This window comes from Uloborus diversus, chromosome 1 (assembly GCF_026930045.1).
Source record: "Uloborus diversus isolate 005 chromosome 1, Udiv.v.3.1, whole genome shotgun sequence".
Classification (NCBI taxonomy): domain Eukaryota; kingdom Metazoa; phylum Arthropoda; class Arachnida; order Araneae; family Uloboridae; genus Uloborus; species Uloborus diversus.
The window spans coordinates 261,194,802-261,214,272 of record NC_072731.1 but is presented as its reverse complement, the minus strand read 5'-3'; the positions used below and the strand labels follow the sequence as shown (position 1 = coordinate 261,214,272).

At 35.6% G+C, this 19,471-nt stretch overlaps 1 protein-coding gene across 1 annotated transcript in view; it reads right to left on the bottom strand.

Moving 5' to 3' along the window:
• The window catches only part of LOC129220415 (tetratricopeptide repeat protein 39B-like), a 114,980-nt gene extending 107,411 nt beyond the window's left edge, over positions 1 to 7,569 (bottom strand). The window contains exon 1 of the mRNA XM_054854838.1: positions 7,534 to 7,569. Coding sequence (XP_054710813.1) covers positions 7,534 to 7,569 — 36 coding nt within the window. The remainder of the gene's footprint in view (positions 1 to 7,533) is intronic.
• Between the last annotated feature and the right edge of the window lie 11,902 nt (positions 7,570 to 19,471).

The window sequence follows — 19,471 nt, the reverse complement described above, 5'->3', positions numbered from 1 at the left end:
ATCTGTACTAAAATCGGTTTATATGGAAAAAATATCCTGCTAAGCCATGGGAGAAATATCTAAGCCCCCCCCCCCCTTTCTCTTAAAATTTTGCATATGGGCGCCCATGTGCCAAAACTTTAAGTTTCAGAAACAAACCCTTTCTTTTTTTTTTAAAGCATTCGGTGTAGTCAAGTCAGTAAAATACACAGAAAACTGACAATTTAGTTACTGTAGTTGCAGTTTTTTTTTCTTTCTCTTTTTTTCAAACTAGTGGTACCCGCACGGCTTTGCCCGTAATAGAAAAATTAAAAGGTCTTTTGGTTCGCCTGTATATTTACAAATAATGTATGGTGAATTTTCTCGCCAATTGGCTTGTACCCATGTTACGGTTCAACGTTATGATAATTTCGTATCTCGCCAATTGGCTCGTGTCCATGTTACGGTTCCACGTTATGATAATTTCGGAATTTACTCGTCCATCTTATGATATTTTTGTTCTTAAAATTGGAATAGAAAAAGAACCACATCGAATTTTCGAAAAATCGCTTCGACGTGCACACCCCCATGCTATAAACTAACTTTGTGCCAAATTTCATGAAAACTGGCCGAACGGTCTAGGCGCTATGCGCGTCACAGAGATCCAGACATCCAGACAGAGAGACTTTTAGCTTTATTATTAGTAAAGAAGAAGCACATCTTCACTAACATTCTGCTTGCTTTAATTATAGTAAAAAACTTCAAACTCGCACTACTTCCTTTCCAACCAAAATGGGTTCATTTCCTCAACTTTCAAAATAGTATCCAAATGTTTCCTTATTCCTTAGGAACTTCCTCAATAGTTTCATCCTAAGACGATAAGTTTCACTGTCATGGTCAACGAAAACCGGCTAAAGCTGAAACATACTTGTAATACTACACACAGACGGAAGATAAATGGGGTTGTTTCCTTTCAGTCAAAAGTAGTACTTTTAGTCACTGAAATTGATAGAATAAGCGAAAAAAAAAATAACATGGACCCAGAAACTACTTTCATTTTCCCAACAGTTATTTTTTAAACTATCCGATTTTTCAAACAAGGCGTGGTCTTGATGACGTCACAAATGATGCTCTTTGGCGCATCTTTCTACAGCGTTTCCACGTTATGATAATCAAGAAGCAAATTAAAATTGCGCTCTACCCTTGTTATCAACCCTATCGTTGCCAATACACGTGAGTAAAGTTGTGAATTAAATATTTTGTTCTGTGAATGGCAACACTAAATGGCACAAATTTCATCATTTGTGATGTCATCGGCAGAAGCATAAATAATGAAAGCGCACCGATTTAAGTAATTTTTTTAACGATCCTATGTTTTTAAGCATGCTCTTTCAGTAATAAATACTTTTAAAATTTTGAAAACGACCCCATTGTTTATAACTTGTGATGCAACGAACTGGTGTTTCGTCGAGGGTTTTGTAATTAATTTTGAAGCAAAAACATTTGCAGCTAATGTGATTGCTAGGTTGGAAAATCAATCGAGGCATTGGTCATCCTCACTGTAATGATGGTTCAAAGCATGTCCGCGATACTTTGGATTTTTTTCTATCAATTTTAATAATCTTAAAAAAATTAATCACGTTTTGCATTGATTCTTTATTCAATTGTGAACAATCAAGGCTCAATTGTTTTTACATAGGTTGTTTAGAACGGGCTCAAAAATATTTTGCTTTGAAACAAGAAGGAGACTGTTGGAGTGCCCCAGCTTTAAAAGATGAAGAGTCAAATTGTGATTTAAAAGATTTTACTAAAATCGGCCTTAATTTCCATTTTTCTCACCCCCGAATGAATGTTGAGTTTTTTTTTTCGACCCGACCACGCATGAATATATCCCTAGGAACGTACAGACACCCGAAATATCCATTTTGACTACCCCCGAGTTAATTACAACGAATTTTCTCGTGACGTCCGTATGTACGTATGTATGTGCGAATGTGTGTATGTATCTCGCATAACTCGAAAACGGGATGTCCTAGAAAGTTGAAATTTGATACGTGGACTCCTAGTGGGGTCTAGTTGTGCACCTCCCCTTTTGGTTGCGTTCGGGTGTTTCTAAAGGGGTTTTTTTGCCCCTTTTGGGGGGGAAATTCTTGTTAATTTCGATGTAAACTCAAATGGTGTTATAATTTGGCGGACACTTGGCGATAGATCGCCAGTCTTTTGGTCGCCAATTTGGCGGCAAATTTCGCAATTTTTTGAGCAATCACGATTGCTTATTGCTTTCATTTGACTGTTTTTGATGTCCTATCATTTTATTTTCCCACCGCCACCCTCCGCACCATCACCGTCGTCGGGCTCCTCACGATGCTGCTCCTATAGCGAAAACCGTCTCCATCCATGTCCTACACACGCGCGCATACATACACAACTACACACACACACGCGCAGACATGCACACACACAAACACATACACACATACACCTATACACACATACACAAACACATACACCCACAAACACATACACATACCCCCCCCCCACACACACACATTCATACACACAAATACCCCTTCCCACACACACAAACACACATGCCTACATACACACACTCGTGATTGCGAAAAACATAATTTGAATTCAAGATGTCAAAATTCAAATTAATTAATTATTATTATTTTTTTAAATCTGTTTCAATTTAGCCACTGTTGGTGATATTTAGAGAGTAAACTATTGAATGACATTAAAATTGCCAGTAATGGGGAAATGACATTAAATTGGAGTAAAAGGAAGTCATGTGATGCACACATCCGCTCTTTGAGTGTTGTAATCAAGAAATCGTATGCCCTTTGCTTCATAAAATAATTATTTTAAGTTGTCTTTAAATGAAAGATCAGAAGCTCCCCTACTAAAATCTCCGAATAAGTTAAGAACAATAACTACACTTATTAAATCATTTAACAAAGTTTTGAAGAATAGTAATTGAGATGGAAATTTAACATTCAATTGTCTACTACTGTCTAAAGGAAAAACCCTCTCTCAAAATGAAGTTCTATAATTGCTTAAGGACTGCAGATGGAGAAAATGACGTAAAGAATCTCGTTTAAATCATTACATGTTATGCAATAGCAGATTTGAATGGTTTTTTTACTTTATGCTGGTCAACCATTTAAAATTCATCTAAGGGAGGGGACGTGGCAATGATTATTACTCAATAATGTTATTTCGAAAGCTACGCCCATACATAAGTAAATACATTTATTTATCAAAGTCGTCGGATAAATGAATTCGTAAAGTCGTGGGATACAATACAAAACAGGAAGTATTGTATTCGCGAAAAAATTTTCACTCAAAAATGCATTTCACTTCAAAAATGCATTTTCACTCAAAACATCGATTAAATCTTGATTTAATGGCATGCTCTTTCAGAAAAAATACTTTTAAAATTTTGGAAACGACCCCACATTGTAAGGGTGAGCACTTTTAATCCTCTTCAAAAGTTCCGTTGCATTTTTCATGCTCATTACAATGGCTTATATTGCAGTTTTTATGTCTGAATGGCACTTTTGCGCTTGGCAATTAGCAATAAAAATGCTTCAGATTATGAAATTTTCATATCATTTTGAATAGGATTGTAAATGAACTCCATGCTCACAAAATTAGAAGAGAGATCACTGACTCTGATTGCGCCAAGAAATCTCCGAAGCATAACTTCGAGCGCGTTTGCTCTAATGTCCGTAACTAATTGGAATATCTTGGCACTTACGAGTCGCTGATGAACTGCCGTCATTAATCTTTCTGTGGCAATTTGGCAATATGAAATCGTGAAATTTTCTGTCATTGACAGCAGATATCATGAAAATGAATGATCTTTTACATCATCATACAGCGATTTAACATAAAAACTCATGAGAGATCTGTGATGGCAGGATCCTACTTTCATGTTACGTGTATACGCAGTGGCGCAGTTCCTTGGGGAGGTTCGTTATAAATCTTAGAGGACGTCCACAAAGGATGTCGCTCTTTGACGGGGAGGGGGGTGGTTGGCGTGAAATAGGGAAGTTGCAACCTATTAAATGTTCATATTTTGGCTATTGGATATTGTTAATTGACCCTCAAAACTAAAAAATTCACCATCGCCGAATTTTAAAACACCGTAGTTGATTTTTAATGAATTTTTAAAAATCCACGCGCAAAAGTGCGCTCTTCTGAAACGTCACGAGCCTACGTCAGACGGCGCGAATGGGCAGCCTTCCGCCGAAGATCCCTCGTTTTCGCTAGGGACATTTTGAGCGCGCTGATATTTTTATTTTTTAGAAATTCAATAATCCTTTTGAACACACTATGGAGGCCGGATTCGTTAAAGCACAATCTAAATAATCTTTCTCATGTAACATCAATGATGATATTCGAATATTTCCGAGAGGATGAGAGGTTTAATGTTCCAGAAACGCGAGGAGTTAAATGCGAGGAGATAAGCCTTTTACGTTTCGTCTTCGAAGTCGACTGCGTGACCTTCGGCTTCTCCCCTATCGGAAGAGCGCATGACGTCACTTCCTATGCCATTTGACGTCACAAGCACATGAACTTTAAAAATTAATTTAAAAAAAACTACTTATCTTATCGCAAAAATTTTTTCACCTATGATGTTCATATATGTTACTCTATCATATAAAAATAAAATTGAAAAATCGAAAACTTCCCTATTATGAGTTTCTGACATGGGGGAGGAAGGGGGCGAAAAAAAGTGAGACATCACACAGTTTTATATACAAGGGAGGGCCGATAGGGACGATCGCTCCTTCCTTGAGGGATCCTGCCCGGATTGAAGTTCTAAAACAAAAGTGTACGGCATCTTTAATGACGTCAATGAAAGGAATGGGGTTCGAGTCTCCCTCTCGAAGACTTTTCGGAATTGAAGTTTCAAAAAGGCAATAAAAGCCTACATTTCGTGATACTAGGACAGGGTTGCCACTCAATGTTGTAAAAAAAAAATCCCTGTGTTTTCCCTGTATGAAAATGACACATTACAAACGAGCGAACACTGATGTTTGAAAAAGAAAATTAATGTCTTGATAATTTCACAGGAAATAAAATTGAAACAATAAATATTTTAATAAATAAATAAGGGGAAATAAATAAGAATTTGTAATAACTGAAATGATAGCATGGTGATTGAATATATTTAACTTTTTATGCAAGGTAGAAAAAAAACCTTCTCTTAACCATTTATTACTTGGACCTAAAAGTGTAAAATGAAATTATTATGAAATTCAAGATACATGTTAAATAAAATAATAAAAAGATTGTTTTTATGATCAACATTTCAATATTTACTTTTTAAAAAGAAGCAAAATTACCATTTTTTATTTTAATTTACTTTTAAACTTTATTAATATTATCAATACTATTATAACTATTTATTTATTTATGTTTTGGTAGTTTATATATTTGGACATTGATTTTTGCAATTTTAAATTTAAAAAAAAAAATCTTGTATTTTCCAGGTTTTTGAGGAAAATTTCAAAATTCCCTTGATGTTTCCTTTTTTTTTTTTTTGTTGATTTTTTCATTTCCTGTTTCTTCGGGTGTCCCTTTGGCGTGGCAACCTTGTAGGAGGAGAAGTTTGAAGGCCTTCCCCGGGGTGTTTTCAAAATTTTAAGTCTTAAAGACCAGATTGTAGACATCTGTGTGGGGGTGTTAGGAGAAAGAATGGTAGGAGTGACTATCCTCCAGTCATTTTTCGAAACTGGAGTTTTAAAAAACGCAATTTTAGACGACCTTCGATGACTTTAGGGAGAGAGGATTTTGAAACATTAACCCGGAATTATCACGAAATTGAATTTCTAAAACACAATTTTGGGAAACTTTCAACGGAAAAGGAAAAGAATAGGATCGCCTTGGTTAAATCTCTTCTATATTGTAGTTGTTCTAAACAAAAATGATGTGACAGCCCCTCCCCCCAAGCAAATTCAAATCAGATACATAGTAAGAGGTGAAGTAAAAAAAACAATAGCTCCCTCCTTGAGAAATTTCTGGATCCGTCCTTGTTTATAACAATGTGTTGATGATGAAAAAGTGCGTGACATATGACAAGGGGGGGGAGAGGATGTAAGTTAAAGTGTGACACTTTGCGACAGAGAGAGCGGATCAGATTTATTTAAAAAAAAGGTGTGACATCATTTATGAACAGCCCTCTTAACACCATATATCGTCGGCTGAGTACTGCAACTGGTGACTGCAAATTTGGAAAAACAGAGTTTCACTTCAGTTGAAAAGTAGCTGTGAAATAAAACCAACTTCATAGATATTTAAAACATTTTTCCATGTTTAATTTCAGCTTAAAATTCTCCGCTCTAAAATAAACGTACTTTACAAAAAAAATTTGGGGGTTATTGAAAAGATGAAAAGTGCATTAATGCAGTAAATGATTGTCACCAACCCAGTGGGCAAACACAGCATTTTCTAGTCCTTTTCCTTTTAGAAAAGTAGGGGGGAAGTTACTGCTATCAATTCATCCGAGGAATTTTTTTTAACATTTTTTCAAAAAAAAAAGAAAAACTGCGAGCTGTTCATTTATTGGCCGGTTTACTGTTCAGAAATAACAAAGCTTTTTATGATTTATGAAGGTTGGCGAATCATTCACAACTGAAACTCGAAACCTAAGCTTCTTTATTATCTTTACTAATAATAAAGTTGAAAATCTCTCTGTCCGGATCTCTGTGACGCGCATAGCGCCTAGACCGTTCGGCCGATTTTCATGAAATTTTGCATAGAATTAATTTGTAGCATGGGGGTGTGCACTTCGAAGCGATTGTTCGAAAATTCGAATTTGTTCTTTTTCTGTTCCAATTTTAAGAACATTTTCCCGAGCAAAATTATCATAAGATGGACGAGTAAATTACCAAGTTATCATAACGTGGAACCGTAATATGGGCAAGCCAATTGGCGATAAATTCATCATAAATTATTTGTAAATATACAGGCGAACCAAAAGACCTTTTAATTTCCTACTACGGGCAAAGCCGTGCGGGTGCCACTAGTTACTAATAATAAATATACATTTTAATGTTGTTTTTCTACAATTTCTGAATAATGCAACAATAGAATAATAAAACTATACAAAACCTAGAATAACTCTAAAGAAGTTGTATTTATGGATTGAGCAATGTATACAACCTCTTTATCAAACGTAATTTAAATATGGCTTCCAGTTGTAAAAAAGGTTTCCCACCTCTTATGCTTCATTATTGTCAAAACAAATTTTTTAATAAAATATGAAAAATTAAATGCAAAAACGCTAAACACTTGTGAACTTCTGATGGTTTTAAAATTACCCTAGTTAAAATGTGTGTATACATTTACAAGTTCTTCGGGGTAAAGCATTTTCATTAGCATATTCCCAACCCCCCTTAAAAAATAACAAGTGCCGAAAAACTAGATGAAAAAAAATCAAATTACGTTAATTTCATTTTTCGCTCCAATACAGAATTGAAGCCTCCCACAAAAAAACAGCTAAAAATTATATTGCAAAATTTCATTTGCGCTTCCAAAATTTAAAAAAGAAAAAAGACTAACCTGTGAATCCCCAAGATCTTCCTCTTTGATATCCATGTTATCCAAAAAAAGAAAAGTGTGCCCGCGTCCAAATCAACTCTTCGTCGGAATGCCTCAAGAGCAAGTGATGGACCCGCGAAGACAACCGTAGTGCTGCCACCTGGTGGCTGACGGAGGCGCCACTGACCCGCAGCCGCTCAGCAGAGAGGTCATGCTCCAGAAAACGTCGAATTGAATGCTTCGATGGATGAGAGCCGAAAAGAAAAAGAAATAGCAACGGTGTAAGGGCGAGTTTTTTTATTTCTCCCTCTCAGTCATTAACGAAAGGTATACTTTTCTCTTTCGGAGACTTGAAACTTAAAGGGACCGTGGACCTTCCAAATACAGCTCAAATCGGACAAAAATAGGATTTTTTTTTATTCCGTGGAAGTAACAATATATGAAGTGTGCTGAATCGTTTGAAAAAAAAAAAAAAAACCCTGGTTGATCTGATGTTTTATCGCGAAAATATGCGTCTAAAAAAAAGTAAACATAGCGTATTTTCCATTAAAATGGGTGTAAAACATGTAAACAAAGTCGAAAAACTAAGTAAAACTAAGTGTCACACATGTAAACTAAGTTTCAATAAATTCTTTCATTGGTATTAATGTCAAATATTTAGTTACCGTGAAAATATCTTTCGGGAGGTAATAAAATACGAAGATCATGAAATGTAGGTGAAATTAGACACTTAATTTTTGTTCGATATGCTTCAAATTTCAGAATATGATACTTTGGTAGTAGTTTGATAAAACTGCGTATGCATTAAGGTTTAAAAGAATTTTATGTTGCTTAAAAATATTAAAGTTTTGATTTTTATGTAATATTCGCAACAAAACTTATTGCTTTACGCGAAAAAATATACTACGCAATTAATAATGGACCAATCCTTAAATGGATACCCAAAGTTCTTGGCAATGTTCTGTTCTTTGATAAAATGCAAATTGTTTAAGAAAAGAGCAAAAATTGAGTCACATGGAGCATTTTAAAATTTTTATTTTAGATTTCAAAATTTTTAATTTTAATTAAATTTTTATATTGTTGCATTTTTTTTTCGCTTGATATTTTGCATGCTAATAAACTTACTAACTTTTATGCCCAGTTTCATATTTCAAAATTAATAAACAAAAGAAAAAGCTTTCCAGGTCCACGGGATTTTTACCAGTAGGCGACCAGTAGGTTACCACATTTTACCAGTAGGCGAAAAATACAGAAGTCTCCGCTTGATGTGATTGCTTTAGACCAGCGAAGGGGGGGGGGGATGATAACACCCCCCAGGGGCATTGGTTGTAACATAAATGCAAATTATAATGCAGTTGTTTATGCATATGAAAGGGCTGTTTTGACCAAAAATACCCCTTCAGAAGGTATTTTTGAACAAAGGTATCTTTTCTTCTATCAAAAAACCTTCTCTAGAAGGTACTGTTAAATAAAAAGAAAAATCTCCAGAAGGTTTTTTGATCAAAGAAACCCCTGAAGAAGGTAATTCTGGCTGTGCTAGTGCTTTCGGCCACAGTGAATTTGATAATAATAAACGAATCCAGGGCCAGATTTGGGGGAGTGGAGGCCCCTAATCAGGGTTCGAAAAGATCATCATATTTTCGAAAATATCCGAATATTTTGATATATATGTATATATCCGATATTTTCGATCAGCACTTTAATAGTAAATACATCCTAAAGTTGCTGCTATTTATTTTTTTACATTATTATTATTATTTATAGGAGAGAAAAAACGTAAAATTTGCTGACCCGTGAAAGTTAAGATATTTTGTTAAAATTTTATTGTGGGGGCCCATTTATTGTGGAGGCCCCGGGGCAGTAGCTCCGCCTGCCCTCCCCTAAATCCGGCCCTGAACGAATCACGAATTTAAATGAATCTAGATTTTTTGAACCAAACACACTGAGCTCTAAAATAAAATGAAAAAATCATCATTCATTTTTGTTCTGTACATTTCTAAAAAGATAAATTGTTCATATTTTTTTAAACCTTCAAGGTTTGGTAGTGTACCATTCTTCAGAAGCTTATATATAAATTGCTCGTCAATATTATTATCTTTTTTTTTACTTTTAAATTCAGCAATGTTGTTCACCCACGTTTATTTACTTCCAACGATTCTTCATTTCAGCATTTGTTGTAGGTGGCTGAATGCCGGCCATCAATACATTCTTCATCCGACTTAATCAGTTTCATCATCCATCATACTTTCCTACAATATTCTGGAAAACGTTTGTCTATGGTAAATCAAAAGCTGTAGGGACATTTTGAGCAATTTCCATTCATGACTCGAAGTCTTGAGACGTCAAATAGGAATTCTATTCTTTTTTTTGAGCAATCACGATTGCTTATTGCTTTCATTTGACTGTTTTTGATGTCCTATCATTTTATTTTCCCACCGCCACCCTCCGCACCATCACCGTGGATCGGCTCCTCACGATGCTGCTCCTATAGCGAAAGCAGTCTCCAGGTTGCATCCATGTCCTACACACATGCGCATACATATACAACTACACACGCACGCACACACACACACATACACCTACACACACATACACCTATACACACATACACCTACACACACAAACACATACACACACAAACACATACACACACGCATACATACACACACATACACACAACTACCCACACATTCATGCCTGCACACAGACACAAACACATATGCCTACACACACATACACATACCCCCCCACACACATACACATACCCCCCCCCCCCACACACACACACATTCATACACACAACTACCCACACACTTATGCCAGCACACAGACACAAACACACATACACATAACCCGTACACACAAACACCCCCCCCCACACACAAACACACATGCCTACATACACACACTCGTGATTGCGAAAAACATAATTTGAATTAAAGATGTCAAATTTCAAATTAATTTTTCTTTCTTTTTTTTTTTTGCTTCCTTGTAAACATTCTTTTGCGAAACTTTGAGAAGATGAAGCAATTTCGCTATAAGATCAGCTTCCCTTATTTGAAAACCGATAACATAAAAACACGAAATGATCACATAAAGCGTTAATTTTCACGTACAAACGAATAGAGAAAATCAGGATCGAGTTATTTTGATAATAATAAGCTATTGATAACATAAACCGCAATCACATTAAGCGGAGACTAAAGTACTGTATATTATCATATCGAATTGGATGCCACAACTAGGTAACTACAAAATAGGCAAATTAGAAAGACTCTAACTTTTGTTGAAAATTTTGGTTCGAAAGAAGTCATACATACTTAAACAAGATTTAAAAATACAAAAATAACATTAAACAAGTCTTCATTCTTCAAAATCGTGGGAAAACATTTTTTTTTTTTTTTTTGAGCAATCACGATTGCTTATTGTTCTCACTTGACTGTTTTGAATTCCTATCATTTTATTTTCCCGCCAGCACCCTCTGCCAGCACCACCGTCGCGTCGACCGGCCTCACGATGCTGCTCCTCTTGCCAAAACAGTCTCCAGGTTGCGTCCATATCCTACGCATACACACACTCATGCCTTTACACAGACACAAACACATATGCCTACATACACACACGCACACGAACGCCTACACACACAGCACTGCATACACAACACGCACACACATGCATACATACATACACGCACACGCACCCACACACATGCGCCTACACAAACACACACGCGCATTCATACACACGCACACGCACCCACACACATGCGCCTACACAAACACACACGCGCATTCATACACACACACACACACACACCCACACACATGCGCCTACACAAACACACACGCGCATTCATACACACACACACACACCCACACACATGCGCCTACACAAACACACACACGCGCATTCATACACACACACGCTCGAGATTGCGAAAAACATAATTTGAATTAAAGATGCCAAAAATTCAAATTAATCTTTTTTTTTTTAGAGCAATCACGATTGCTTATTGTTCTCATTTGACTGTTTTTGGCGTTACGCTGATTTTTCCCACCGCCACCCTCCGCACCATCACCGTGGACCGGCTCCTCACGATGATGCACCTCTAGCGAAAGCCGTCTCCAGGTTGCATCCATGTCCTACACACACGCGCATACATACACAACTACAAACACACGCACACACACACACACACAAACACATACACACATACAAACACTTACACACGCGCATACATACAGACACCCACACATACACAACTACCCACACATTCATGCATGCACACAGACACAAACACATATGCCTACACACACATACACATAGCCCCCCACACACATTCATACACACACATACACATACCCCCACACACAAACACACACGCCTACATACACACACTCGTGATTGCGAAAAACATAATTTGAATTCAAGATGCCAAAAATTCAATTTTTTTTTTTATTTGAGCTCTCCTCAAAGCAGCTGAACTGTAAATTACCCATAGCTGGGAGGTCAAAACTTAACCTGGCAGCATCGTAGTGCTGTGATTAGGATCAGGGTAACCTTCGCCATGCTGCTAGGTTAGATTTCCCCAACTATAATATTAGATAGTTGGGGAAGCTGCTGTACCCACGGACGGTTGTACCTACGGACGTTGATCGGGAAATTCCGGGTATCGTCGAGAGAGATCCTAAGGGGTTCAACGTGTGTGTCACAGCCCTCTCCAGTACCCCAGGTAGTTTCAACACCATCAAACGAACATTAAAGATTCTATCACATTTTTTCGGTTTTAGTAGGATCTAAGTTAAAAAAACATGAGCAATTTCTTTTTTTTTTTCGTCCGTCGTGGATTACATTATTCATTTTTGTTGTAAGTATCATGATTCCCTATATTTGAAGGTTTTGTTTCTGATTTTTAATGTTGTAAAACTGGGGTCATGTCGATGTGACTGCCTTGCAAAACCAAAATGGCGTACCTTTGTACCCATGGACACATAACCATGTGTACCCACGGACGGCAATTTTTAGTCTCCTTGGGTCACACGTGAGTCTTCTTACAATGTGAAGTACCTCAAAATGGTGCCTTGTCATCAACGCCCGAAATTTACTTTCAAGAATGATGATGAATTTGAATTAGGGCTTCAAGATATACTGTTGAAGTAACCCCCCCCCCTCCCCAGTTGTAGGATCTACAGACCGGCAATCCCACCTGTTTTCATTTGAAGTCTTTTTTTCTAGATTTTTGTTGGTTTAATCTAAAGTGAGTTTTTTTGTGATGGGTTAATATTTTGGTTAAAGGTTTCAATTTGCATATAAATTGAGGTTATTATGTTGGTACATAGAGAATCATAATATGATGAATCTAATTATTTTTTGTTTAAAAACTTATTAATTATTCATAACATCATTAACTCTTTTAAAAGTAATAACTTTTTTAAAGAGTTCACTAATGTTAAAAATTATGGAAAATTAAAAAAAAAAATAAGAAAGAAAGAAAAAACCTTCGATTAATTTTCAAAGTTTAATTTCTGTTGGATATTTTATTTAATTTTATTTTTAATGGATGTTTGAAGTATTTCAATATAAAATGGCTTATGAAAATGGATTGAGTATAACTGAGTTCCTCAGACCTACTTATATATTATTTTTTCGTGTGTCCATGGGTACAAAGACACCTGTCCGCGGGGTGAATGAGGTGTTGTACCCACGGACCAAAAAAAAAAATGGTTTTTAAGAAAAATTGTTTGAAGCTGGAGGCTTTGAGTGTTTCACCTCACAAAAATTGCCAAATTAGATGATAAGTTGCAGATTCTGCCAGAAAATTTTTCCGATCGATTATCTATTCCCAGATACCAGCAAAAATTGAAAAGCAAATTTTGTCCGTGGGTACAGCAGCTTCCCCTAATATCCACTCCCTGATATCTAGGGGAGGGTGGCAAAGCGGGTAAGCATTCGTATGCCGCCGCATAGTGTGCAAGCGGAGATGCATAAGGATGTCGTGTTTACCCGAATGCACCTCGAGTTTCAATCAGTCGAAGCGAAGCAGCGGTAAAGCGGCATGGCGTAGCCAGGCTCAAAATTAAAAAAAAATGGCATATTTCTAAAAAAAAAAATAAGGGTTTGTAACTTGTTATTAGTCGAAGACCAGTTTATTTTTTTAAATTGTCAATAACATTACGTTATTCGGACACCATCCACCTATAAACTACGATGATCATTCTGTTTTTATTTATTATTATTTTTTTTTAAGTTTAAGGTTGTAATTATTGGAACTGACAACGTGCTTTCGGGAGAAGTGGGTATGCCCGCTTTCTTTACATTTTTTGGCAAATGTATTGACTTAGATTTTCTATTTAAATAGGATAAATATAACTTAAAAAAATTATTTTTATGATACAATTAACTAGTCTGTCGATTTATTCAATTATTTCTTTATGTTTTATAAACAAATGTGCTGACTTATACTTATCCAATTTAAATTGAAAATCTCACCTATTATCATTATTTTTTTAATAATTTGCAGTTGGCTAGTCAGTTGTTTCAATAATTTATAATTTCATATTTGACTGATAAATGAACCAAATCACAATTAGTTAAGCTTACTCGCTTTAGGCCCCCTGGTAGGACAAAGCAGGTTTTTCAAGTGTTTGATAATAAAGAAATATTAGGTTTGAAATAATGCAAGAATCACTTTTTATTTCAAGGTTCACAATCCCTTCTAGGAAATAAAACCAAAATTGTTACGATAAAAGCCAAAAACTATCATTTTCGATCGTTCTTCGTTAATTTACCCGCTTTGCCCCCCCCCCCCCCCTACATTAATACACTGCCATGGGAAAGGGGCCAGCTCTAGAAGTTTTGCTGCCCCGGGCGATGTTGACAAGTGTCGCCACCTACTCTTCTATATACAGTACCCGCCACTTATAAAATCACTGGATTATAAAATCAGCCGCTTTTTGAAATCAATTCCGGAAGGACAGAATCATTACAATATCAAAGCGGGTTAAAACCATCTTTTAATAAAATCACTATCGCCGTTTTATGAAATCAAGTATTTGGAAAGTATTTGATAGAAATTTAAAATGACAATTATAATAATGTTAAAAATTGCAACAGACATAATAGATTCCGAAGTAATGTCGCACCAAAAAGTGGAGGAATTGGCTTCGGAAGATAAGGAAATTGAAGTGCCAAATTTGCCTCTCTTAGATGTCAAAAAAAAAAAAAAAAAAAAAAAAAAATCCGCTTGGTGTCATACGATACACTTGAGAACTAAGAGAAAGTAATGATAAAACTTTCATAATCTTATATGAACTTTCAATTAATGTTGAATCTGTATTTCAAATTCTGTTAATAAAACAAAAATAAGCCAATATTTTCAGACCTTTGTAAACAAAAACCCCTCATGCATGTTACATCAAAATGTCAACTGTCTTTTGAAACACTAAAAATAAAATATAAATAACCGTAATTCAATTCTTTTTAGAATAGTTAAATTTTAAGTCCTTTTATTTTTTTAAGTGTAGCTATGCCGGTTAATAAAATCAGCCGCTTTATAAAATCAAATGTCCCCAGAACGAATGTGATTTTAATAAGCGGCGGGCACTGTATATAAAAATGAATGTTTGTCTGTATGTCATCCATGAACTCAAAAACCACCCTGCAGATTTGGCTGAAACCTTTCACCGTTTGTTATTTTTGGTACTGGGAATGTTTATAGACCAGTTCGAAAAAAATCCGATTGATAGTTGTTGGCGTAGCAACGCGCGTCGGGTACAGCTAGTAATAATATAAATATATGTTTTAAATCATCAAGCATTCTCTGATATATTGCTGCAATTTAAGCTGCAAAGAAACTAAGGTAAATTTGAGTTTTTCATTTTTTTTTTATTGCCTCACATTTTTCCCCATCATGAAATTTGCAGCCCTAGGCGGTGGTCCCCTACCCCGGGAGCCGGACCTGAGTGGGAAGGTACAGGGCAGTATCTACATAAATAAGTTTTCAAGGTATTTGAAGAAACTCTTTTTGGATTCCATACTAACGATCGGGAAATGTCGGAATTCGGCTTTTTCCGTGTTTTATTTTCAAGGGAAACTGAATACGCAAGCTTGCACAATAAAGCTAAAAGTACAACAGATTATGAGAATGCAAGAAAACGAAAAATTAGCAGTTACTGCGCTTTACCTTCCCACGGCAGTTTAGAGACCTACAGTAATTGTAAAACCTAAGGCGAAAAGAAAAAAAAAGGTGGCAGCAAAGTTTATAAGAAGTAATAGGGGTTCCGAAAGTCTCTAGTTACCAAGGTACTTCTTTTTAAAATAATGAATTATCCAACGTTTTGAAGCACAAAAACTAAATTACTGCAGACACGTGTTTCGGTGTTACTAGGAACACCTTTTTGAATGCAAAGAAGTGTGAGCTTCTGAATGAAAATCTGAGATCCTTTTCTCGGATGACTTTTCATCCAGAAGTTCACACTTCTTTGCATTGAAAAAGGTGTTCCTAGTACAGTGAAACCTGCGTAAGTTGACCACTTGCGGTGCAGTACTTTAGCGGTCAACTTACAAAGGGTTTGTTATGTGATTCTCAGCCAAATTTGGCGTATTGGTGGTTAACATAGACAGGTAATCAACTTACAAGGCTGGTCAACTTTTGAGTGAAACCTGGGCGGTCATTCCAAGCTCGTTAGCTTGCGAGATCGAGATTCTCGCTCAGGTGATTGATTGTGACGTAGAAATGTCGCAAAGTAGTAGTCTAATCTACTCGAACTTAGCTTGCGACTAGGTTCGAGTAGATAAGAATACAACTTTACGACATTTCTACGTCACAACCAATCACGTGAGCGAGAATCTCGATCTCGAAAGTTGACGAGCTTGGAATGACCGCCCCGTGTAAGTTGACCACTTGCGGTGCAGTACTTTAGTGGTCAACTTACAAAGGGTTTTTATGTGTTTCTCCGCCCAATTTGGTGCATATTGGTGGTCAACGTAGACAGGTAATCAACTTACAAGGGTGATCAACTTTACAGGTTTTACTCTCACACCAAAACACATGTCTGCAGTAATTTAGTTTTTGTGCTTCGAAACGTTGGATAATCGATTATTTTAATTTTCAGCATAAAGATATTTATTCGTTACTTCTTTTTAGTTGCCCGGGACGAACCCTGTATATGTGATATGAGACATTCTTAGACAAATGGGTAATTTTGTGTCCTCGGTTAAAAAATGCTAATCAAGTACCCCAACAATCAAAAAGCAGTCAGTTACCGCTCTTATAGCAGAACTACATTCACCAACACTGCCGTGTGCAGGTAAAGGGCAGTAACTGCAAATTTTTCATTTTTTTGCATTTTTGTCATCTATTGCATGTTATCTTTATTGTATAAGCTCGCTTATTTGGTTTCCGCTAAAAAAAAGGCGCGAAAAAGACGTCTAATTCCAACATTTCCCTATTGTTAGTGTTGAATCCAAAACGCGTTTCTTCAAATATCTCGAAAACTCATTTTTGCAGACACTGCCGTTTACCTGCACACGGCAGAACATTTCTCTGGATGCACTATACTGTGCACTAGTTTTAATGTGAAAATAAATTAAATAGAATGATTTTAAAAAAAATTTAAAAATGGTGAATGTTCTACCTAATACAGAAGATTTGTTAAGACCTCATTTGGAGTATGGTGTTCAGTTTTGGTCTTCTTGTCTCTTAGCTTAAGAAAGATATTAACTTATTGGAAAGTGTTCAAAGTAAATCTACGAGGATAGCAAATAAACTGTACTTATTTATTTCTTATTTTTTTAGACTACTGCGTTCTAGCAAAGTATAAAAAATATTAAAAAGTGGTTTATATGGGCTGATATTGGAAGCACTGGAGGAGTCTGTTCCGGCTGCAATCGAGTCCCATCGTGGTTAGCTCATGCTTGTATATGGGTCATTCTCCAGAAAAGGTAACTTTTGAACGCAAATATTTTTCAATTCCGAAACTTTTTTTTTTTTGAGCAAACAAGATTTCTTATTGTTCTCACTTGACTATTTTGATGTATTATCATTTTATTTTCCCACCAGCACCCTCGTCGAACGGCTCCTCAGGATGCTGCTCCTCTAGCGAAAGCCGTCTCCAGGTTGCATCCATGTCCTACACACACACACAACTACACAATTACATACACCGACACACACGTACACATACACACACGCATACATACAGACACCTACACACCTACCCACACACTCATACCTGCACACAGACACAAACACATATGCCTACATACACATACACATAACCCCTTACACACAAACCCCACACACACATAAACACACATGCCTACATACACACGCACACACACACACTCGTGATTGCGAAAAACATAATTTGAATTCAAGAGGTCAAATTATTATTATTTTTTTCATTTTTACATGAAAGTGTTCCTTACTAGAAGTAACCATAAACAATGGCCCAGCTAAGGAGGCCAATTTAATATCAAAGTAGTAATTTTGTTAATTGGTGCAAACAATCAGCTATTTTAATGATTAGTGGGAATATAATATAAAGCTCTCTTAATTAAAGTACGGCTTAATTAGTAGTTTCAAATGTATGTTAAAGAATAGTATTTAGTAAATTTGAGGATATACTGGCAACTTATAATTTTGGTAGAATGCCTATTATTGGTACATCCCCCCCCCCCCCCCCATCATTTATTTTTACCTAGAAATAATGACATTGATAAGGTCTGTCACGGAGGTGAGGAATTTTCTATTAATATAGGCTTAATAGATACATTTTTCAGGAATTTTTTTTCCTTTGTTGCTACAATCTGTACATGTTAAGAATATGAAAACATGTTCACTTCTTTTTTTTTTACATTAATTTACATCCCTGAATTTCAAGTTCACGGAGGTGAGAAGTCAGAATAACCACACTAAGATTTTAAAGCAGGGTTGGCCGAATTGGACCCAATGGGTTTTTTTGAAAAAACCCATTTAAAAAAACCCATTATTTAGCCCACTTTTGGGTTTTTTAAAAATTTTCTGAGAAGTTTTTTAAAAAATTATTATACTTTCACAGTTAAAACTTCTTTTTTATTTGTTCTTCACCACAGACAATGAACATAAAAAATGAATTTTGAACTTTAATAGTATTTCTTAACTCTTAACGGCATTAAAAATATACTTCAAAGATTTTAAATAAATGTATTTAACTTTTTTCTTTAACTGGTCAATAAATAACTCAAATTATCTTGACCAAGTCCTGTCACGTCTGATTTTCTCAATATTTGTAGATTGTACAGAGGAAACTAATCTAGCTAAAAGGCTTTCAGGTAAATTATTTTCTGCTAACCAACACGTCACAAATCTCGAATAAACACAAGGTAATTTTTTTAGAAATAAACAGATTTTTCAAACAGTCTACAGAAAACAGAACAGGTACAGTATTTTCATTATTTTACAAAAAAGTTTAATATTTCTTACCCTGTACACAGAAATAGAAAAACAGGCAACATAAAATTCAAAGAAATGTCTTGATTAAGCTGGAATTCAGTAAAAAGGGATTTAAACTAATTGAGGTTCTACAGTATTTTTGCATAACAAAATGAAATACTATAAAGTAAAATGCAAAAAAAAAAAAAAAATGTAGTAATTAAAAACGAACAATAGATTTTATCACTCGAGAAGTAACTTTGTCTTAAATATTGGTAATAATGAAAATTAAAAAAATCTGAAACTTTAACATTCTTGGGTTTTTTCGTCTTTTATACTTTTCTTTCAGAAAACTCTGAATTTTAACTAGTTTTCCAGCATTTTACCCAAAGATAATTTTTGCATGTCCAAATACTTATGCTACAATATGCTACAAGTACCCCACATTTTCCCTAAAAAAACACAAAAAAAAAAAAAAAAAATACATTTCTTTTAAAAAACCCAACTTTAGTTGGGTTTTTTTGGGTTTTATTTAAAAAAACCCAA